The sequence below is a fragment of the Typopeltis vanoorti genome, chromosome 1 (genome assembly GCF_054136105.1).
Source record: "Typopeltis vanoorti isolate ZY-2024b chromosome 1, IOZ_Tvanoo_1.0, whole genome shotgun sequence".
Taxonomy (NCBI): Eukaryota; Metazoa; Arthropoda; class Arachnida; order Uropygi; family Thelyphonidae; genus Typopeltis; species Typopeltis vanoorti.
This window is the reverse complement of record NC_143549.1, coordinates 80,426,174-80,451,687: the sequence shown is the minus strand read 5'-3', so window position 1 is coordinate 80,451,687 and position 25,514 is coordinate 80,426,174. Positions and strand designations below refer to the sequence as shown.

The following is a 25,514-nucleotide window of genomic DNA, read 5'->3' as shown; positions in this document are numbered from 1 at the left end:
AATCATCCCTTATCTGATCTCTCCACCTTTTCCATAGTCTTCCTCTTTGTCTTGTAGTTTCAGTTTTTTTATTTCACACAAGCATTTTTTCAACACTTGCTCCCAAAATATTCACCAATGTCTACATTTATTCTCTCTTTCTTTGCCTTACCTTTCACTGTCTTCAAAATTTTCATTTTCATTGCTTGTATTCTTATTAAATCTCCATATCTCTACTGCATAAAATAGGATGGGTAAAAAGTAACTTGTTAATTAAAAATGTACACATCTGTGGATCTGTATTCTTATGGGTTTAAACCGCAAATAAAATGATGGTACCACATGACAGAATTTCATGCTGGCTGAAGCGTCGCACGGTTAACTAGGAAACCGGGGTGAACAGCAAAAAAGTCAGCTACAAGAAAACAAAAAACATAAGATGCCTTAAATGACAAAGAAATGGAGAAATTGGATGAGTACCAGATTGACATAATAGGGGTGAAACAAAAAAAAAAAAAAAAAAAAAAAGACAAAAACTGGCAGGATCTTTCAAAACAATAAATACAAAATGTTATATTCGGATAATAACAATCAGGCGAGGCTAATTTTTCGTGAATGGCAGGCAATATCAAATAGAGTGATGTGGGCAAATATCAGAATTGGGGACTGGACAATGAGACTTATTTGTGCCTGTGGTCCTATAGAAGGTTCTAAGATACAAGTAGATGAATTTTTGATGGTTTTAGATAAAACAGCTGACACAATGAAAAAGGAAAAAAAGTCCTTGTTGGGGATCTAAATAACAGAATAGGAAATGATTGTTAGACAAAAATATTTTGGGAAAATTTGGAGAAAAAAGCAAAGCAAACCTGTTGTATTTCTACTCAGGAGATGGACTGGTTATTACTAACACCATGTTCCAACATAAAAATGTGCATAAATTCACATGGAGAGAACACACAAGGAATAAGAAACGTCTCATTGACTATGTTATTGTTGATATCATGTTTTCTCACTGGTCCAGGACATTAGAGTGTACAGAGGATTTGAAATTAGAGGTGATCACCATTTAGTCTTGAGCAAGATAAAATTGAATGTCATATTGAAAAGAACATGTAAGAAAGTATTAAAGCGAATAAAAGTTGAGCAGCTCTTAGATATGAACTGTAGACTGTAGAACAGGAAAAGGAACCAAACCTTGGAGATTCAGTGGCAAATCCTGAAGAAAACATTGATTGATTCAGCCAGAGAGGTATGTGTTTCTATCCTTGTCTGCAAGGATAGAAAAATCAGAACTCCACAATGGACACAGGAAGTTAAAGAGGTAGTAAAGGAAAAGAAGAAAGCATATTGAAAGTTCCTGGCAAATATATCAGCTTGTGTTCTTAGAAAATACAGAGACAAATGTAAAAAAGCTAAAAAAAACTAGCTAAACAAAAGTCATGGGAAGACTTTGGTAAGAACATAGAAAATAAATGTTGGCAGCAAGATATTCTGAAGGCTGTTGAAAAAGTTTAGAAATGGAGGAAAGAGTGCTGTAAAAGGAATTGGAGATGATAAAGGTGACATGAAAACAGGAGAAAAAGATATCTTTGATGTATGGAGAAATTACTTTGAAAAATTGCTAAATGAAAGAATCAGTGACAGCACAGTGGTAAAAACAGGCATGCAATCAGGAATACATATCCATAATTAAAGTAGAAAAAGCCACCAAAAGCCTAAAATGTGGAAAGACACTGGAGTAGACGATATTCGACCAGAAATGCTCGATTATTGAGGTATAAAAGTCTTACAAACTGCACTGCATAGTTCAGAAGGCCTGGACCAGGGACAAATTCCTGATGACTGGAATACAGCTCTCATAGTACCCATATACAAAAAGGAAATAAAACAATGTGAGAATTACAGAGGTATTTCCCTACTGAGTGTTCCTGATAAAATTTATAGAAGTATACTTGAGAAACAGTTGAGAAAGATTGTGGAAGGGAAGCTTTGTGAAGAACAAGCTGGATTTAGACCAAATAGACTGTCAGGATCAGATTTTCACTTTACGTACAACAAATAATTGAAAAATCATGGGAATATAATAAAGATCTGTATTTAAGTTTTGTAGACCTGCAGAAGGCATACAAGGTATCAGTGAGGCATTATATTGTGCAATACTTAGTCTTTGAGTTGTAAGTCAGCGGTTAGAATTGAATTACAGGAAGATGGTTTGATATTAAATCTGGTGTTAGACAAGGAATGCACATTATCTCCTCTGTTATTCATTATCTATATGATCATGTTATGAAGGAAATCAGTATTAAACCTGATATCAAAATTGGAGATGTAATCTCAGCTCTTTACTTTATGCAGACAATGTTATACTTTTAAATAAATCCAGTACAAGTTTGCAAGATTCCCTGACTAAATTTAATAACTGTTGTAATAAATTTGGTATGAAAATCAGCAATAATAAGACAAAATCAATGAAAATAGGCAGAAAGATTGAAAATATCAACTGCATTGTGAATGGAGAACCTATAGAACAAGTAAAACATTTCAGCTACTTAGGCACAATTTTTAGTGAAGGCAGTAAATTAAATATGGAAATAGACAACAGAATCAATTAAGCTGGTATGGTAGGAAGTCAACTGAATAAATTTTTATGGAATAAGAGAGAAATTAGTCAAAATGCTCAAGTAGCTGTATACAAGACAGTGTTCAAACCAATTTTTACTTCTGAATCTGAGAGCCGAGTTAGAAATAAAACACTTCATCAAAGACTACAGACTACAGATATCAGAGGGCATGAACAGATGGTTCAATGGCAATATCATATTAAAAACGAGGATATTAGGAAAGAACTTAACGTAGTTAGTATCCAGGAATGTGTTAGCAGAGCTAATCTCAGGTGGTATGGTCACTTAAACAGAATGGGAGAGGAAAGATTAGCAAAACAAGTGTTCTCTGCCAGGTTTGCAGGAAAACGGTCCAGAGGAAGATCAAGATATAGGTAGATTGATATGGTACAAAGTGCCTTAGACGATAGAAATATAAGATCTGATAAGAAGTTAGTAATGATGGAAGTTCTTCATGTAGTATTATCATTATACCTTGTACACATCCCTTGAGGGTACATGTCAGAAATTTGATGATATCTGTGGGATCCCACTGTCCCAAAGTAAACTACTTTGGTTCAGCAATGTCTGCCTTGATAGATATCTTTTAATGTAAACATCCTTGTAGTAGAGATTTCATGACAGATTCTAAGATTGGTATACAATATCAAATGTTGACCTTTTTGTAGAAAAACAAATACATTAGTTAAACAGAACTAACAGTTTATTACATGATTTATTAGTTCTTTCCAAATCACTGACACTTGAAAAGTGAAAACTAAGGATAGTGCACCAAATTCTGTGCAGGATCACACTTTCACTTTTACTGAAGTTAACTAGGTTCTGTAGGACTTGTGCTGCTTCCAAGAACAGTCTGTGATTTGAATTGGATTTTTCTGTAGTAACCTGGTTGGCCGAGTGGTTAGCATATCCGCTCTCCAGCCAAAAGGCTGTGGGTTCGAATCCCACCATGGGCATGGATGTTTGTAATTGTCTGTGAAAATACTAGTGTTGGTAGTGGTGGACAGTAGATGGTGTTGCGGTTGGTGGATGAGATTGAGTGGTGGAGACGGAGAGTTGTAGAGTAGGTGCCTGCCTTCGATGAATCTTGGACTCCCTGGAGGTGTCAAATAATAATAATAATAAAATGCTTCCTCCCCCCCTACAGAAGAAGATCACTTCATCAGTTGAAAGATGAAAGAAAGCCTAGCTACTATGCAGATCCCAATTCAAATCCTGCAGGCTGTTTCCTGAAAGTGGCCAAGTTTTCCAGAACTTGATATATTGATAGTATGATACCTGCACATATTTTGATGCACCATCTTGTCAACATTAATAACAGAAGATTACCTCAAAGAGCATGTCTTTTGTCCTTTATACATGTGACCATCCTTTTTCTTAGGGTCATTTCGTTCTCAATCTTTGCTGAGTGTGCCTTGTTAAATGTGGCTTTGATAATGCTAGCCTTGAGTGGTGAAACATTAGTTTGTGAATAATTAATTTAGTTAATAAATTATTTTTCTTCATTCCAGTTCTATGTTTTGTTCCAGAAACTTTGACATTAATGAATATTAGTTTTTGGTTGTTCCATAGGGTTTATTTTCATAAGAAATGTTTCAAAAGGTAAAGGTAATTTGTAAATAAAATAAATACACTATAGTAATAATACCAATGGGTTTTATTACTATAGTATGTGTGTATAAACTGGTGGGTAATTGATATCATTTATATACATCAAAGCTGTATTTGACAACTCAGATTATAAGTATTTGATAGCTTTTAATCATAATTTTCTTTTGTTTCTAGGAAAAAAAAGCAAAAAGCAAAAAAAGAAGAATATACTAATCCTTTGATAACAGCACATGATGCAAAGCATCAAGATAATTGAAGACATTGTGTGAAATAAAAGTTTTTAATTTGTTTACAGTTATGGTGTGATTTTCTTTCTTGACTACTTGTATTAGAAACTATAACACATTTTAGGAATATTAGTCAAGTGAGTAATATTTATTATCCTACTAGTTTCACCAATTTTTGCTATTAGCATCTTCAGGGATACAACTGGTAAGTGATATGAACTGACAGTTTTAATTCATACAAAATTAGTACTGTGCGAGACAATACGCTTGTCTCGGGAACATGATTTATTTGTTACGAGACATAATGTAATTGGCGTGAAAGTTCATTTCTTTGATGTTTAGTGATCTGATTAAAGTTTTCCAAATTTCTGGTAGGATTAGACCTTGATTCTTATTTAGGTTTCCTGTTGAACAGGCAACTATAGCAGCTTCCTTGAAGGTTCTGAAATGATAGTTCTCTTCTATATAGGGCATATGACTCTTATTCCACTCAATCAGATGGTTGGCAGTGGCGAAGTGGGAAGAAAGGCCTGAAATATCTTGTCTATTGTTTCTATCATAGCCTATGTGCTCCTTCTGTCTCTTTCGAAGCTTCTAGAGGTTTGACCAATGTAACTAACACCACAGGAACAAGGTATATTATATACTCCAGAGTACTTGTAGAATGGATGAGGGTCTTTCGGTGATCTTAAAAATTTCTGAATAGTATTGACTGGCTTGAATGCTACTCTAATATTGTATGGTTTTAGAAGGATTGCCAATTTTTTGGAAATGCTGCTGACAAATGGAATAGTTATAGTACTGATGTATTGTGTGTCATCACGTTGTCTTTGTTGTCTTTTCAATTTCGCTTTAAAACCTACTGCTATTCCTAAAATAGAGTTCATCTGCAACTTAGAAAAAGCCATCTCGTTGCTACCACACCCTATAGCTAATGACCTACGATTTAAAAGCAGCATAATCCTATCCTCCGTCAAGATCTCTTAACACCAACTCTAACCAAATGGAAAGAAGAACGCTACCCAAATTAAAGAAAAATAAAGACATCATCATACTTAAAGCTGACAAAGGCAATAATACTGTTATCTTAAATACAAAAGATTGAGGAGAAAATTAACAATCTATTATCAGACACTTCTGCCTATGATGTTCTCAGTACAGATCCTATGCAAAAAAACCATAATGACACCAATGAACTATTACGTGGAATGACTACTGGCCTATAGACTTAATAAGAAAGCTAAAATCCATGCACCTTGACTCCAAGATTGTATGGCATTCCTAAAATACATAAAGAAGGTACACCATTACGTCCAATAGTTGATGGAATCTATTCTCCAACTTACCAACTTCTAAATATCTAGCCAAATAGCCAAAGGATACCTATATCAAAAACTCACAACATTTTATTGAGAAATTAAAAAACATCCCTATCTCTAAAGATGATATACTAGCAAGCCTTGACGTCACATCTCTGTTTACAAACATTCCAGTTGTGGAAGTCATCAACATCTTAGACAACTTGTTCCCAGGAAACATCACTATGTTGTTCAATCATTGTTTAACTTCGAACTATTTCGTTTGGCAAAAAACTATCTACAAACAACTTTCTGGATTAGCCATGGGTAGCCCCCTCTCTCCTTCTTGTGTTGACTTATTCATGGAAGACCTAGAAGATAAAATCTTATCTCAAATTACCCCAAAAACTTGGTACAGATATGTAGATGACATTTTTATCATTTGGAATCATAAGAAAGAAGAACTAATGAATTATCTCAACCAAATCAATAGTTTCCACCATACCTTCAAATTCACATTAGAAATTGAAAAAGATGAAAAACTTCCATTCCTAGACATCCTAATAAAGAAACAAACCAATAACAATATCAACCTGTTTGTGTATAGAAAACTTACGAATACTGAACGTTACCTCCATTTCGACTCGTCACATCATATATCCCAGAAACTCAGCATTATCCATATGCTTAAGAAAAGAGCTATACAGTACACCACAGACCATGATGACTTACTAGAAGAATTAACTACAATATCCAGAGAGCTATCTTTAAATGGTTATCCTAAAAGACTCTGCAACAAGATTCTCTTTTCTGATATACCACAAAGACAACGTGATGACACCCAATACATCAGCACTATAACTATTCCATTTGTCAGCAGCATTTCCAAAATATTGGCTATCCTTCTAAAACCACACAATATTAGAGTAGCATTCAAGCCAGTCAATACTATTCGAAAATTTTTAAGATCACCGAAAGACCCTCATCCATTCTACAAGTACTCTAGAGTATATAATATACCTTGTTCCTGTGGTGTTAGTTACATTGGTCAAACCTCTAGAAGCTTCGAAAGAGACAGAAGGAGCACATAGGCTATGTTAGAAACAACAGACAAGATATTTCAGGCCTTTCTTCCCACTTCGCCACTGCCAACCATCTGATTGAGTGGAATAAGAGTCATATGCCCTATATAGAAGAGAACTACCATTCCAGAACCTTCAAGGAAGCTGCTATAGTCGCCTGTTCAACAGGAAACCTAAATTAGAATCAAGGTCTAATCCTACTGGAAATTTGGAAAACTTTAATCAGGTCACTAAACATCAAAGAAATGAAACTTTCATGCCAATTACATTATGTCTCGTAACAAATAAATCATGTTCCTGAGACACACGTATTTTCTCGTACAGTACTAATTTTGTATGAATTAGAACTGTCAGTTAAAACCCAGTCTGTTACCTTCATATCGCTTACCAATTGTATCCCTGAAGATGCCGATAGCAAAAATCGATGAAACTAGGATAATAAATATTACTCACTTGACTAAGTTATGTTTGAAAATAAGTAAGTTCATGAATGATCCATGTATTAAAAGGTGCCGCATTTGTAAGAAAGTCATACATTTGATAAATTATGATTGCATAATACTTATAACCCTAATTCTTGATTTATTTGAACATATTCAGATCAAGTAAACTATAGCTGGTTTGTACTTGAGTCAAAAATAGTTTGTGCCTTTTCTGTTTGCTATTTATAGCTGAATCCAGCCAGATAAACAGTTAATCAAAAATGAGTCACTCAGTGTTTTCAGATGTTGCTTTTTTACTGCTGCCTGAATTCGTAGTGTTGCAGTTGTCACATTTTTATATGTAAATATTGGTTGTAATGAAATAAATGCAGGTTTCATAAAATTTTTTTAGTACTGTTTTTCCAGTAACCATAATTTAAAATATATTCACAATAATATATATTTGGTGTCTGCACGGTTAGCCTAGCAGCTATGCGCTTCGCAACCATATGCCTGGGAAAGGAGTGTCCTGGCGACGGGAATTGAACATTCCCATTGCCAACATGAGAAGCTTAAGGATCTTTCTCAGACATAGCCAAGTTAGCTGGTCTTGGGTGTGGGCAGCAGGGTTTTTCCCTCCCGCAAGCAGGCAAACTGGCCCCGTGAACACACGCAGCTACAGCCATAGAATATACCGGGAGGCATAGGGCTGGTCATCTTATCCTCGGGATGGGTACAACTTAGAAGGGCTTAAGATAGCTCTGTAACATGCTAGTAGACCTAACATGTAGCAGGGAGAAGATGATGTAATATATATATTTTAAATATATATTACATATTATTATATTTAAACTTTTAGTTAGTTTTCTTTCAGTATAAACTTGAAATGCTGTTTTTTTTATGTCTTCATTATTTTAAAAAATAATTGGACAAACTCCAAAGATCCTAGCATATATAATGTGCTATATAAAGACTGGAAAAAAAATTCCATCGTTTTTTTCTTGAAGGATTAATTATTTTTATCACTTCATTTCACCGCACTTTTCAAGCCATTTCAGGCTTATAGTATGTAGGATGGTTGTCTCATATCAGTACAAAGATCATTTGTCACCTTAAGACATAAGCAAACATCCACATGATAGTGAGATAAATATATTTTAAGAAAAAATGATTTTTCATTAATGATAAACATTAAATTAAACTTGCCAAGAAAATATATTCTTGTATTTTCAAACAAACAAACAAAGTTTGTACTTTTTTAAAGCAAATAAAGTTTGTACTTAAAAAAGTATCTTTGCAACTCAACAAAAGGTCAAAATCGAATTGGGTAGCGGCCTTTCCCCTAATGCATAGTATTATATGCATTCAAAAATGGGGTGTGCTCTACATTATGGGATACTAAGGCAGTTGATGTGGTCATTAACCTCAATATACAAGTAGCCTAGTTATGATGGATATTTCACATGTAAACTTTGGTTGCTTACACTTGAATAAAGGATTAAACAAAAAATTTTTTTTTTCTTGAGTTTAATTTAATTGATAACCAAGTGAAAAAAAAACTTTCAATGACTTAATTTCTATGTATGATTTTGAAAAAAAAAAGCTAGAGACATATATCTAGAAAGTGACAGTTTTATTCAGCTTGTTAACCATTGTCAGTTAAAAAAATGACAAAGAAAAAGCATATCTCTATAGCAAATGGTTAGCATAAATATAAGCCAAAAGGTAGCCAGATTATATATGACTGTAGCTTTTTTTACTTTGTTTTGTAAACTGTTAACTTTGAATAACAATAAGGATTTTTTTTTTGTTGAATTGTTAATATCATATTTCAAGTGCTATTTTGAAATATATTAACAATTATGGCCATAGAGAATATAGCATGTACATGATGATTTATTAAACTTGAATGTTTCCTCTTTGGTGGATAAATTAGTACTGAAATTCACATTGAATGACATCATCAGATTTTTTATTTATTTATGTGGTTACCACCCATAAAGGTTAATAGTAAACCTATAGTACACTTGTATTGATGGTATAAGGATTTTTTTTTTGTAATTTTTTAAAATTTATTTTTACATAGTCCAGAAACCCTGCTCTAGAGACCAAACATGGAACTATTTCAAGCCACTTCACCAATAAGCAGGGCGGCAATCTCACACCGGGCAATGAAATTCATCCTCCACCTAAAGACAATCACAAACATCCATGCCCACAATGGGATTCGAACCTGCAACCTGTTGGTTAGAGAGCAAGTACGCTAACCAACCAGGCTAGTGTGGGTTACAAATGCTCAGGACACAGTTAGGCAATTTATATCATTTGATAGTTGGGGCTGTGGGTTGATTTTAACATAGATGCAAAACCCTTAAAAATGGTGGGCCATTCAAGTTACAAGACAAAAATAAATAAATAAAATAAAAATCTCCCTAGGATCACAACACTTCCTTTTCACAATTTTTCTTAGCTGTTTCTCAAGTATGCCTGCATAAATCTTACCTGGAACACTCTGCAGAGAAATTCCTCTGTAATTTTCACATTCAGTTTTATTCCTTTTTTTTTTTTTATAGATGGATACTATGAAAGCTCTACTCCAGTAATTGGGAATTTGACCTTCTATCCAGGCCCTCTGAATTATGCAGTGTAGCTACTGCAAAACTTTTATACCTCTATACTTAAGCATTTCTGGTCGAATATCATCTGCCTTTCCACATTTCAAGTTTTTGACAGCTTTTTCTATTTCGGAAATCCAGTATATCCATACCAAAAGTTCCTAGCAAATAAGTCAGCTGATGCCCTAAACAAATACAGAGAAAAATTGATATGGACCTAAAGTATTGATATGTACTCTTCTTTGCATTCCTCTTGAAAATTTTCTAGTACGGTTTTGTCACTGCTTGGTTCGTTTAGCAGTTTTTCGAAGTAATTATTCCAGACATCTAGGATATCCTTATCTTCAGTTCATGTCATCTTTATATCATCTTTGATTCTTTTTATAGTACTCTTTCCTCCATTTCTAAGCTTCTTCAATAGCCTCCAGAACATTTTGCCACCTTCCTGAGAAAGGCTTCCCATCACTTTTGTTCAACTACTTTTACAGACCTTAACTTGCTTACATTTTTCTCTGTATTCCTTTAGGGCATCAGCTGACTTATTTACTAGGAACTTTTGGTATGGATATACTGGATTCCGAAATACAGCAGTATCTCGCTAATCCGAACCAATAAAAACCGTGCTTGTTCGGATTAGCGAAATTTCCCCGAAGATACAACAATAACTAAGGTTTAAGACAAAAATAATCAGATTCTAATGGTACATCAATTTAATTATGTAAACAAATGAAATAACTGATAGAAAAAAAAGTTACTGTACTGTAATGTAAAACTTAAAAAATAATACAGTACACAAGTTTATTTTAGTAAAAAATTTTGTTTGTATGTACCTGGATCGTTGAGGATTCTGATTTAATAAAATTGCATAGTTCACTGCATAACTTAATTTGCGTAAAAAAATATCACTTTCTTGTACACAAGACAAAAAAAAACAGTTTCACAAAATAACACAAAAAAAGTTTTATTTCTTTGTAAAAAAGTCACTGATTTTCTTTTGCTTCTTGGAAGCTAAACTTTTTTTGAATGCTTCTTGTCAGAGCTGCATTAGCAATAAAATTTTGTGGAATGGCGTATCATTTTGCTTCCCATTCTATACACATATTAAACTGTCAACTGCCTCTTCATGTTTTAATTTTTTTTTCTTCGAGTCTTTATCATCATAATTGTCTTCTAATTCATTCGGCATCTGATTTGATTTCGAATTCACTTTCAGTTTTACCTGTAATCCATTCCGTAACATCTGTTTGCGAAATTTCAACATCTGGATTTATATTTTTAACCAAATTATGCACGTTTTGAATTTCCTCTGTTTGTGTATCACCGTAGTTATCTTGGTGAATTCTAGAAGGCAACAGTTTTTTCCATGACACTCGAATTGCTTCAGGTTCGATGACTTCCCAAGCAGCAGCAACTGAGAATGCTACAGCCTTCAAATTTATATTTTTTATTGATGCGGTAATGTCATAATTTTGGGAAATTACATTTAAAAGCAGGTCTTTGCGATATTTTAATTTAATGGATTGTATTGTTCTGATCCATTGGTTGCAACAATGGGGTACAGTTTGGAGGCCAAAACATAGCCGTAAAATTTCCGTCCTCACTAATCAATTCATCTGCCAGAGGAGTCCAAGACAGTTATCCAATAATAAAAGTGCTTTCTGTTCTAAATTCTGGGATTTTAAATAAGTTTTAAGACGGTACAAAATCGTTGTGAAACGTTTGAAGGCAAAACTGGAAGGCAGCAGTTCTTAAGTGGTCTTGGGTTTTTTGATTTTCCAATCATAAGTAACTTTAAGTATGTTTTCCTGAGACGTTTGCACAAGGCATTATTGTGACATGCTCTTTGGACATTTTTTGACCAGGCACTGAGACTTTATTTCTGTGAACTAGAGTTTTCTCTGGTAATGACCTCGAACAAAGACACTTTAGTCCGCATTATAAATTTGATCATTGGTTAAATTTAATTCAAGAATTTTTTCTAAAAAAGCTTTTTGGAATGGTTCTACGGTGGAAACGTCACTAGACAGTTTTTCTCCTGATATTGATAGATACCAAACATTATGGTGTTTCTTAAATTTTTCTAGCCAACCATCACTTGCTTTGACTTTCTGATCCAGATAAATTTGTGAATGGAAATGCTTAGCTTTCTGCTTTAAAATGTCTCCGGAGACGAGTATGATGACTTCTTTCTTGAAGAAACCACATGTAAACAGCAGAATCAAGTAAAGAAAAATCACTTGTTTTCAGAGTTTGTCTCTAGCTTGGTCCTTCTTCTGAAGTTGAAACATAAGTTAAAATCCTGTCTTTTTTTTTTTTTTTTTTTTTGTCACTGATTGTAGATTTGCCAGCATTGTATTCAGTAGCAAGTTGTACGGCCACTTCACTCTTTTCTAGACATTGAATTATTTTACACTTATCTGACAATGATAATGTTTCGTGTTTTCTTTTGGTAGGCTTCGACATTCTAATGAAATAAATTTTAGTGTTAAAACCAGTAAAATAAAAAATGAAGTTAATAAACAATAAAATTGTCACTTTTAAAATTTATCTGAAAAATAAAATCGCACTTACTAAAACAATCGAATCATTCACTGAAAACTTACGAAAACACAAAACAGTAAACGACAACATTTCATTTCAATAACCAGAGAAACTGAACGTTATATACAACCAGGCTTTAGGCTAAAAGTTGTCGTCGTTGAAGGAACGTAAAGATACACAAACATTGTGCAATAGTAGTGATTAATCAGTTCATTAATGACAGCGGTGATTCATCCGACAATACAGTACGTACTGTGCAGTATAAAAAAGCAAACGTGAACACAATAACTCAAAATAGGCCTACAGTATAACCATACAATCAACAGCATGAAAAAAATACTGTACTGTAATAATGATAAAATAAATAATAATACATAAAACTTTTTTTCAAACCGCAGTTCGGACTAAAGAGGTTCAGATTAGCGAGATATCACTGTAATTACTTTGTAAAACCATTACATGAGTTAAGAAACATTAAGTAACACAGTGGTAGAAAATATCCAGGCAAAATGCAGTAAAGCTTGTATCAATTCTTTGCAGAAAAGCTATTACAAACCTGAAAAGTAGCTGAAGTGAATGATATTTAATCTAAATATGCAAGTATATGTTTTGCAGTGGCTACATCACATATTACAGGACTTAATTACAAAGTCAAATTCCAGATGAGTGGAGTAGTAGTTTATTAAAAAGAAAATTAAACTGATTGTGAGGCATTTCTGATCTAGAAAAGATTTGTGCAAGCATACTTGCAAAAAAAAAAAAAATTGTTCAGGCAGAAATAGGTGAAAAACATGCTATATTAAAAAGAAAATTAAACTGATTGTGAGGCATTTCTGATCTAGAAAAGATTTGTGCAAGCATACTTGCAAAAAAAAAAAAAAATTGTTCAGGCAGAAATAGGTGAAAAACATGCTATATTTAGACCAAATGGAAGTCACCAAGTCCAGATCTTTACTTAATGACAAGGACAAAATCATAAAAATGTAATATTTTCTGTAATAAATGTAATATAATTCTTTAATAAAAATCTTAATTTAAGTCTTGTTGATCTCCAAAACGTACTTGATAAGGTACCAAGGGGAAAAAACTGTTCAGAACTAAATCTGTATATTGTAAATGGAACCTAATACAGTCGACTCTCACTACAGCACCATGTGCTAAGGCTCAAAGTGCTTGGAGAAACTCATGTTAAAAGTTTAATGGAGTGAAACAGTTCTAGGAAATGATTAAACATTTTTAATTCTTTCAATATTTTGTTTCAGGTTACAGAGACATCATCAGAGAGTACAATATAAGATTTGTAACACACACACATATAAAGGCAATACAAAACTAAGTGAAACTTGTGGATGAAAGATAAGTCCTAAATATGTGGGGTGCCCAAGATGTAAACTGGGATCTTGAAGTATTAGTGTTTCCCATATTTCGGGAAGTTTTATGCAACTATATTTAATGGAAGAACATAAGAAATACATCTGCAGTCATGAATATGGTCAATTGGGCCTTGTTATGGCTCATGGAATCAATTGGAAAAAGACCATGTTCCATCACAGCAAATTTGGAAGAGAAAGACTGTTTTTAGAATCTGCTGCTCTTAAAAATCAGCCTAATTTGAATAAATATAGTTGCATAAAACTTTCCAGAAATATGGGAAACACTAATACTTCGAGAACCCAGTTTACATCCTAGGCTGCCTAACAGGTGCCCCACCCAGGGAGGGGGCCAAGGGGTTCTGCCACCCCCCAACCAAAGGAGGAAAAAACTAGAAAATTTTCCAAAAATCTTTTTCTAATTAAAATTATTTCTTTTTATTTATGTTGTGTTGTGTCTTCTATTTCTATAGTATCTGTGAATTAGCGATCACATAAGGTGGAAATACACTATAGCTCTGGGAATCATGGTTGCTGTGAACACAAAGCAAAACAAGTATTGCTCAGTCGGACCAAAGGAGATCACAGGTATCATGTATTCGCGATCACTGCAGATGCTCAGTCATAGGTCGTATGCAATGTGTAGTGTGTATTCTCAAATCGTCTACTTAATTCAACCCCTCCCTTCCCAAGATTAAATCTTGAGTGCGCCACTGGCCCCATCTAGTTATGGCTTTAGTCTTTTGTCCACATGTTTTGCTTAGTTTTGTGTTGTCTTTGTGTGTGTGTGTGTGTTACAAGTCTTATATTACTCCCTGACAGTGTCTCTGTAACTGAGACAAATTTATTATTACATAACATCTCCAGGGAGTCCAAAGACTCATCGAGGGAGCACACTACTCATACAACTCTCTGACCAATACCAACCATCATCTACAACGAACCGCAACTACCATCATCATCTACCGCCACTAGTATTTTCACAGATAATCACAAACATCCATGCCCAACGCGGGATTTGAACCTGCAGCCTTTTGGCTGGAGAGCGGATACGCTGACCACTCGGCCAACCATGCCAGCATTGGAAAAAAAGTATTGAAATTAAATATTTTTAATCCTTTCCCAGTGCTGTGTCACTTAATTAACTTCTAACATGATTCAATATTACAGAACATGCATAAGGACTGCACAAATAATTTGTTATAAGGGTAGTTTGCTGTCATAAATTTTATTTAGAAGAGCATTGTGCTTGTGGGGCTTTAATTGAGACTTGTTGGTAGTTTGTTATAACAGTGTGTGCTGTAATGATAGTCAACTATACACAGCTTCTATATAAGATGTAGATCAGCAATTAGAAATGAATGATGGTTTGATATATTAAATCTGATGCATACAAACTTTTACACTATTTTCACTCATGTATAATTTATATGGGCTAGTTTCCAAGAAAACTGCCTTTATTATCCTTTTAAATCTTAGTCTTTAACCAAATTGTTGTGAAGATCAGTAATAAAAAGACTAAAAATTTGATTTGAAAATAGTCATTAAAACAGAAATCTGCATTTTCAGTAGTAAACCTATCTTCACCATAAAGTTTATCTGTAGGTAAATTTTTTGGTAAAGATAGTAAATTAGATATGGAAGAAAGAAAAAATAAATCAGCCAGAGGACCAAGTTGGCAAATACAAGACTGTGTTAAAATCAGTTTTAGCATGGATCAGAGAAATTAATTAAAAATAAAAGCTGATTAGAGATTAGCTGTCAGTGCCACAGATATGAGTGAGTGTCATGAAGAAAAGCAGGATACTAAACTGATAGCATTAATGCTAGAATCATATTAAAATCAGCATTATTAGAAAATAACTTGAATTTATTAATATCAAAGAAATTAAGAAAGGCTTAACTAAGATGGTATAGAGTCAGCTCTGCTTATGACAGCAAAACCATTAACACATTCACTAAATACCACCTCACTTCTGCAATTCTTAGACAGGATGTTATTGCTCTCTTCAAAGCATGTTTTTTGAGAAATGCTTTTATTCATGTTATTGCTGCTACTGAGAGCAAGGAAACCAGGCTTTTGGAAGTAATATATCTTGCAGATGTAGCATGGAGTAAGGTGACAGCAGAGTGTATGGATGGTATTTGGAAGAAGCTGCTGAAAATATATGTTTTATATATATATATTTTTAGCATACAAGATTTGACAAAGCCTTACAAGCAAAAGGTGACAAGATAGTATTGTTAGCTAAAGAATTAGAGTTGGAGATTGATAATGAAGATGTAGATCATTTGTTGGAAGAAGAGCTCTCAAACAGAGACCTTATACAGCTAGAAGCAATACAAAATATTGCAAAAAAAAAACATCCCCCAATAAAAAGTTTGCAGTGAAAAAATTGGCAGAGGCATTTGACCTTAAGGCAGTTCAGTAGTTTGAGAAAATGGATCCCAACATGAAGAGATTTAGCAAAGTAGAAGAATGATGCAAGCTGCAATTTCTTGCTATATAGAAATTTATTCAGAAAAGAAAAGGAAACCCATGCAGACTAAGTTAGACATAACATACACATTTTTAAAAGTCCATTCCTGCTGTCACATTATCCTCTGAAGATGAGCCTAGACCTTCCACAAGTTATGGAAGATCACACTTAGCAAGTGTGCCAAACATGGCATGCCGACTTTTTTCCAGCACACAACCCAGGGCTCACCTTAAAAATAAATAAATGCATATCCAGTATCTTCTGATAGGTTTTCATTGCATAAAATTGCATTGAATAAAAGACAATTTCAGAATCTATTGAATGAGGTGGATTCGGTATGCAAAGGACTAATAATGTACAATAATGTTCGTTGGCTTAGTTTAGGTCTTGTTCTGGGGTTTTTAAGAGGGATGTAGCCAGTGAGAACTTTAGATATTTTACAAACCTAAAGAAATACATCAATGATCTCCCAAAGGATGACAAAACAGAACGGCAATGTAATGTCTTCAGAAGCTGTTTTTAAACGTCATTGTGTCAACTGTTGAGCAGTTCTCTCTAAATTTGTTAAGTTCAGAGAATTAGAGGTGACTGCAAAAGTCATTGTTTCCAGACACTATAAAACTGGATAATATGGATTTTGAAATGAAGTTGATCATCATCAAATTCCTGATTTGTACCCTCAAGGGGTGTACAGGATATGATAGTACTACATGAAAAATTTACATCATTACTAACTTCCTATCTACAATTTTCTTCCAAATCAATCTGTTATTTGTCAAGACTCCAATATTATCAGATCTTATATTTCTATCATCTAAGGCACTTTGTACTGTATCAATCCACCTATATCTTGGTCTTCCTCTGGGTCGTTTTCCTGCCAACCTGGCAGAGAACACTTGTTTTGCTAATCTTTCCTCGCCCATTCTGTTCAAGTGACCATACCACCTGAGATTAGCTCTGCTAATGCATTCTTGGATGCTGACAATGTCAAGTTCTTTCCTAATATCATCGTTTTTAATATGATATTGCCATTGATGCCATCTGTTCATGCCTCTAATCTTTCTCAGAACTCATATCTGCGGTCTCTAGTCTTTGGTCAAGTGTTTTATTTCTCACCCAGCTCTCAGATCCATAAATTAAAACTGGTTTGAACACCGTCTTATATGCAGCTAATTTAGTGTTCCGACTAATTTCTCTCTTATTCCATATGAATTTATTCAATTGACTTCCTACCATACCAGCTTTGTTGATTCTGTTGTCTATTTCCATATTTAATTTACCGATTTATCATCTTCAGTAAAAATCGTGCCTAAGTAGCTGAAATGTTTTACTTGTTCCACAGGTTCTCTGTTCAGAACACAGTTGACATTTTCAATGATTCTACCTATTTTCATTGTCTTTGTCTTTTTATTGCTAACCTTCATACCATATCTATTACAACAGTTATTCAATTTAGATGCAGTTGATTGATTTTTAAATTAGTTCAATTTGGAGGCAGAAATGATCTCAAAATTATACATTGCATTTATACTTGGAAAATATTGAAAAGGAGCAATTAGAGACAGGATTAGCAGAGAGAAAATGAGGTACTAAGGACTTGGAATACTATTCCAGAAACCCTTGCAAAAGCATTACTATCCATTTTTGTATTTACATATTTTTGTGAATCATTGTTCTCAGTGATGAACTTTAAGTCTCGTAATAGTTGTAGCCTTACAGATGAAACTAGTAGCACATGCATATCTCTAAAGGTTACAAAATATAAACCTGATATAAATTATCTGTCATCAGTGATGCAGCAGCAGTCTCAATAATGCTAAATAGAAAAAATGTCCACTAGTTTTCATGTTTTCTGTTAAAAAATGATAAAGATTAACTGCTGTTTAATATATGTAGGTAAAATAACATTTTACTTTATATTAAGAATTAATAAAAGAATATCTTTAATTTTATTTTCTTATATTGTTTCTTTTATTTATTGAAAAAACTTGTCTCATTGATCTTTATAAAAACAAAAACAAAAAAAATTCAGAATTATTGTTTACTCTTTTGCTGATGTTAAAAATTGCATCTTTAAATTGCATGGCTGTATATATATGGCAGCTAGAATTACATTTAAAAGAACATAAATAATATACACGCTATTAACAGGGTAGAAGGACTTTTAAGTACAAATTCCGTCACTAATTTTTACATTCATTCAATCTTACATGACTTATAATAATCTCTTACAATTTTTTTTTTGTTTAATTTTACCGCTATACTGTGATTTTTGATTATTTGAAAAGGTTCTCCCAATACTTAAGACACCAAATAATAATGTCCCCAAAATTTCGGTTGGCACATGAGAAAATTTTGCATCAAAGTTTTGGCATACACACTTAAAAAGGTTGCCCAACCCTGATCTAGGCCTTCTTAGATCATCTGTTATTTATTGGTAAGTGCAAAGAAGCAATACATATCTTATTATTCGATACAGTACAGTATACAGGAATTTTATGCTACAATTTATACATTGCATTATTTCACTATAAACAAAGAGTAAACTTGGTTAAAAAATATAACAAAACAGACCTAGACATTTTACCATTCAAGCTTGTTAATTTTTAACATATCCTTTATCGTTCATATAGTGATTTCTGATTTATGACCTTTTTTAGCTTACAACAGGGTTGCTAGAACTCAACACTATCATAAGGTAGGACTGACTGTGGTCAGTTAAATAAATTAGATGCTGAAAGTTTAGCAAAAAAAAAAAAAAAAAACAGAGGAGGACCAGAGTATAAATTTGAAATGATCAGTTCAAAGACTTAACAAATAATAGACCAATTTCAAGGACTGTTGTTGATTGGAACTTAGCCACGAAATTTTAATTGCTCTTAGATCATCTGTTAAAACATCTGGTAATCCCCCTTGAGAGTATATGGCAGCCAAGCTGCTAACCATTAATTTTACTTCCAATCAAAATAGGTTAAGTAGATGGGTCACTTGTTGATTTTTAATGAGTAACCCTACTGGCAAGTTCATCTTGCAATCTCTTAATGGTAGAGAAATTAACTTGATTACCACCCCAACCAGCCATGACATCTATAGATGTCCAGCTAAATCTAAATACGATTCTGTAACACCCCTGTTGAATAACATGGATAAGAAGTGCAATTTGGTCTCACTATTTCATCCACTTTGACCGGTAGGGAGGTTAAATGGAAGTGTTACTATTTGAAACCCACTCCCCTTGACTTCAACTGTTTTATCTGGTATTTCCTCTATCAGAAATTTAAATGCCTTTCAGTAGTGTTAACTTTTTGCTATATACATTATTTCATTTTATCTGAGTTTTAAAAATGAATTTCCCTTCAAGAAGCACATGTTAAAAATTAAACACTTTTGCAAATATTTCCAGTAATCAATAAACAAAATCTACTGAATACTAAAAATATTTGCAACCCTTTATTTTTCAAATCAGTGTAATGGAATGAGTTAGTTTACTCGAGTCTGTTGTACTACAAGAAATGTAAAAATTATTTGGATGTTACTTATATTAGCATTATCATGACACCTCCAAGAACTCATTCCTTTATGGTCACTCCTGCTTAAATATCTATGATCTCTCTTTGAATAGATTCACTGAAATTACTCAACATCTAACAGTAGCCCATTCTGAGAGTACATTTCCTAACTATATCCTTAGTAACTTCCAAGGATGACCCTCAAGGTTCTACTCCCACCTGCCATAAGCTGAAAATCTAATTTTTCAGTACTGTAAGATACTCTTACAAACTTATGTTTCTATCATATCTCCTCTCTTCCACCTACAGAATTTTTGAAAACTCCATTCTCTCAACTCAGTTCTCATATGTGTGGTTCCATAAGCCAATTACTTCGGTTATCCATCACTGATTCTTTCCAACTGTTTCCCCATTTTATTGAAACCTAGGTGACCATATTTGCACACAGTAGTCCAGATGTGGTCATATTAAGGTTTTGTAAAGTGGAAGAATAACTTTCTTTTCCTTAAAAGTTAACTCAAGCATTGCAATTTTTTATGTGTTAAGGTTTAAGTGCTAAGAAGGACACATGTTGGAGGTTTAACAGAGAATTAACAGCACTGGGAAAGAATTAGAAACTATATCTAAATCTTGTGTTAAAGAAAAAGATGAAAGCATATCAAAAGTCAACTCGTGCTCTGAGAGAATACAAAGAACAATGTAAGAAAGTGAAGCACTGTGTAAAACTAGCTAAACAAGTCATGGGAAGATTTCGGCAAGAACACAGAAAATAAATATTAGGAAGGGATAAATACAGAAGTGAAGGAAAAAAGTACTATAAAAGGACTCCTTGGGGAAAGGCTTAGACGTTGGTTATGCATTTTTACTAAATAGCTTAAGGAAATTACAACGTATACTAGGATATACATTAAAATAAATTTTAATACAATTCCAATATTTTGGCAACGTCACGTTGCCATTTTCACAGGAACTTAAAAACGACACGTGCACACGAGCACAACAAACAGTAAATGAGGACGAAGCAGGAAGTTATTCTTTCTCCTAAAAGCCCTGATGGTGCCCCCTAGCGGGCAATGTTGGTATTCTTGGGCGATTGGGCTGAAGGTCTTCTGATGTAGGTTTCCCAAATTTGGGGCAGTCTCATGCAACCAAATTTGTTGAGATTTTGATTGTTTCTTAGGGCTGAGGCTGATTCCATGAAAAGCCTTTCGTATTTGAATTTATTACGGTGTATTATCATGGCTTTCTTCCATCGTATTCTATGACGGGTATCTGGTGCATGGTAACTGGTATCCCCCCCTCCCCCTCACAATAAGACCAAGTTCTAATATTAGCAAGGAAAATTCTACAAACAAATAGAGGAGACAGCCATGGGTTCTCCACTCTCCCCACCCTTGGCCAACTTTTATATGGAGACTTTTGAAGAGGAAAGCTTTAAACTCTGCCCCACAAAACCCAACCACATGGCTCCAATGCACTCCTCTCCTTCCTAACACACTTAAACAACCAACACCCCCAGAATCAAACCCTGGAGGAAGAAAAAAACAACTGCCTTCCTTTCTTAGACACACTAGTCACCCACAGCCTGATGGAACCTTGGTTTTCTCAGTCTATAGAAAACCTACCCATACAGGCAAATATACTCACCAACAATTCCCCCCCCCCCACAACAATATGGAGTCATTAAGACACTACACAAGAGGGTTAAACTTATCTGTTCAAATGACAATGCCCTAACAGAACTAAACCACATTCTCAACACTTTCTCAGCCAATGGCTACCCCCCCCGTCACAACAAGGATTACTCTATATCCGAGGCACCTCGGAAAAAATTACAAAAATCCTAAAAAACCATGACTCAACTTCTTGTTACAGATCATATAAAAAATTGGCATCCCTTATCCGCTCTATTAAAGACCAACCTCCCCTCCCCCCCCCTAGACCTACCTGGTGTATACCAGGTCCCTTGCCTGTCCTACTTTGGCCAAACAGGCAGGACAGCTAATATCAGAATTTCAGAACACAAGGACTCATCTGGTTTCATCAATACAGCCACTCTGGTCTTGCAGGCCATGCGCTGGATACCCGCCATAGAATAGTGGAAGAAAGCCACGATAATACACTGTAGTAAATTCAAATACGAAAGGCTTTTCATGGAATCAGCCTCAGCCCTAAGAAACAACCCAAACCTCAACAAATTTGGTTGCATGAGACTGCCCCAAATTTGGGAAACCTACATCAGAAGACCCTTCAGCCCAATCGCCCAAGAATACCAATATTGCTTGCTAGGGGGCACCATCAGGACTTTTAGGAGAAAGAATAGTTTCCTGCTTCGTCCTCATTTACTGTTTGTTGTGCTTGCGTGCACGTGTCTTGTTTTTAAGTTCCTATGAAAATGGCAACATGACGTTGCAAAATATTGGAAGTGTATTAAAATTTATTTCAATGTATATCCTGGTATATGTTGTAATTTCCTTAAGCTATTAAGTAAAAATATAAAAGGAATCAAAGATAATAAATACTAACGATAAAGATATCTGAGGAGATGTTTGGAGTAATTCTTTGGAGTAGTGCCAGCACAGTGGTAGCTCAACAGGAATGTATATCAATACTTGAAGTGGAAAAAGCCATCAAAAACCTGAAATGTGAAAAGGCAGCTGGGGTACATGATATTCGACCAAAAATGCTCAATGAATATGGAGGTATAATTCAGAAGGCCTGGTCAGATGGTCAAATTCCAGATGATTGGAGTAAAACTGAATGTGAGCAGTACAGAGAATGGGTGTTCTTGGTAAGATTTATGCACGTATACTTGAGAAATGGCTAAGAAAAATTGTGGAAGAGAAGAAGCTTGGTGAAGAACAAGTTAGATTCAGGCAAAGTTGAGGTTATCAGAATCAAATTTTCTCTTTAACACAAATAGAGAAGTTATGGGAATATAACAAGGATCTGTATTTAAATTTTGCAGATCTGGAAAAGGCATATGACAAGGTGCCAAGAGAAAAGTTGTTCAAAATGCTAGTTATATGGTGTAAATGGGATGTTATATCAAGCAATACTTAGTCTATATCTGAGTTGTAAATCAGCAGTTAAAACTGAAAGGTTACTGGAAGACAGTTTGATGTTAAATCAGGTGCAAGACAAGGATGTACATATCTCTGTTGTCCATCATCTATGTGGATCACATTATGAAGGAAGTGATGTCAATCCTGACATCAAAATTGGAGATGTTATACTTCTAGAATTTAGAAGTATAATCTAAATAAATCTGGTACAAGTCTACAGGATTCCCTGAATAACTGATGTAATAAATTTGGTATGAAAATCAGCAATACAAAGACAATGAAAATAGGCAGAAACATTAACTGCATAAATGGAGAGCCTACAGAACATTTCAGCTAATTAGGCACAATTTTTAATGAAGATAAATTAAATATGGAAATAGACAACAGAATTATCTATATATACAAGACAAACAGAAACACCAAAGCTGGTATGGTAGGACATCACTTGAATAAATTTATATATGGAATAAGAGAGAAATTAGTCAAAATACCAAACTAGGTATATACAAGATGACATTCAAACCAATTTTAACTTATTAATCTGACAGCTGGTTTAGAAATAAATAGTGGATTCTGAGAAAACATCTTGCCCTATATTCTTTATTATAAATTGACACTATTACAGAATATTATGCCAAATGATGAAGTGCTACATTATAGTTTCTGCTACAGCAGCTTGTCATAGTGGAAATCATCTTCTCCAAAAGTTATTTCATTAATGAGGAGTATGAATAACAGCAAAAGAAAAGAAATGCATAAGAAAATAAAAATTTTACCCCCTCCCCACACACACACTCATCGAACTCTGCTAGCATACCCAAACATTAAGTTCTTTCTTCTTTCAATGGAAGGAGTCCTATTCTGTACTGCTAACACTACAGAATGGAACTAACATCCTATATCTGCTATTTATACAGGGTATTTCAAAAGGGGAGTGGATATGCAACTTTGAATGACAATAGAAGGTAAATAGTGATAGATGAACAATTTTTATTATTGTACAAATGTAGCATAACACTTGAAGTTTCAACACAGATAGTTAAAGTTCAATATGACTGTCTCCAGTAATTCTGCAGGCATCCCATCTGTAATCAATTTCCTGCCACATGTGGCAGTGATTCTGGAACACAGCTCACCCAAACTGGCTGGTAGTGGTAGCACAGACACTCAATTTTTCACAAACCCCACAAAAAAAAATCTAACAGTGCAAGGTCAGGGGAAAGTGGTGGCCATGTTACAGGTACCAATCCGTCTGCCTGGAAAACAGGTGTCGAGGTTAACCTTACGTCTGTCAGGTAATGAGGAGGAGTGATCCGTTTTGCTGGAAATGCAAGCATCTGTTGTGGTCACCATCATCTTTCTTCTTGTTTATGGTACAAAAAATGTTAGCTTGGGGGTGCTGCGAACATGTTCTACAATAACATGTGGATTTTCACTTTTTCAAATTCTGCAGCTGTGTTTACTTGCCCAGAAAAGTGCACTCGTCACTGAAAATGATCAAGTCCTCATTTTATTCTATTCTACTGATCATTTCCATACAGAAATTCTGGCATATCTTCTTATCATCTTTCTTCAAATGTCATACAAGAGTAAATTTGTAGGACCTTAAATGTAGACAATGTTAAATATGTCACACAGTCACATGTGGAATTCCAATTTGACAAGACAACCTGTCTGGTTGTCTTTCCAGGGCTTCTCTGGAAACTTTCCCAAAATTCTTCCACAGCAGCATGTGGCCTTCCTATTGACCTTGGATGATGCACAGAACAGCCTGTTTCCACAAAATTCTTGTGCTGCGTGTAGATCGTGTGTTTACTAGGATGTTCTTTGCCTTATTGCATGCAGAAATTCCTCTGAACTCCATTTTCAAATGGTGTGATGTATTCATGCCATCTAGTGTTATCATTTGGCAATAAATTTCTATGACCAAAAGATGTGTTTCACTACATTATGACACTCACTCAGCTTTTGTACATCTTCTGAGTTACTCTGTGTTCTCCTGCCAAGTTGTATACACCCTTTTAAACACCCTGTATATAAATTTCAATTTATATAAAATGAATTCATTATTGTGGATTAAAGTGTCCAGTGAATTTGGACTGATATTTTAGCTCAAATCTCCTGTAACTAAATACTTTATATGGAAAAGAGCATTTAAATTTGCTTTTATGCATGTATTTGTGAAATGAAGTAAGTAAATCAAAATTGTTTAATTATAAATTCATTTAGTAATTTTATTAAAGATCACATCCATTAGAAAAAATAAATTTTGTATTTTTGGAATTTACTATTTACTGCAAAATGTTTATATTTCAGAATATTATATACTGTACTTTAAATTTTAATAATGTGAAAGAATGTAAACCCCCCCCCTTGTTCACTCCTGTACAAGTATCATAAAAAAAAGATGTGATGATCACTTTTTTATACTGCATATGTCATTTCTGCTGGACACAGCAGTCTGATGTAAATTTCTCAGCAAAGGAACTTTTGGCCTTCTGAAAAGAGGCTCCAGATATCTGTCCTATCAAGTTCATCAAAAAAAAAAAACAATCAGTTTAACATGGTGAATTTTACATTTGTTTGCAACATTTTTTTTTGGATAACATCAATAAAGTGAATTCAATCACTATAATGAACTGCAGTAAAGTGCTAGCAAAGTAAACAAACCTTTTGGAGGTGTACCAAGAT

The 25,514-nt window shown here is 34.2% G+C and overlaps 1 protein-coding gene across 1 annotated transcript in view; it reads left to right on the top strand.

The window, feature by feature from the left end:
• 140up (RPII140-upstream gene protein) overlaps positions 1-4,745 on the top strand; it is an 83,149-nt gene extending 78,404 nt beyond the window's left edge. The window contains exon 7 of the mRNA XM_090391610.1: positions 4,389-4,745. Within this exon, the coding sequence (XP_090247736.1) occupies positions 4,389-4,470 (82 nt within the window). The 3' untranslated portion in view covers positions 4,471-4,745. The remainder of the gene's footprint in view (positions 1-4,388) is intronic.
• The last annotated feature ends 20,769 nt before the right edge of the window (positions 4,746-25,514 follow it).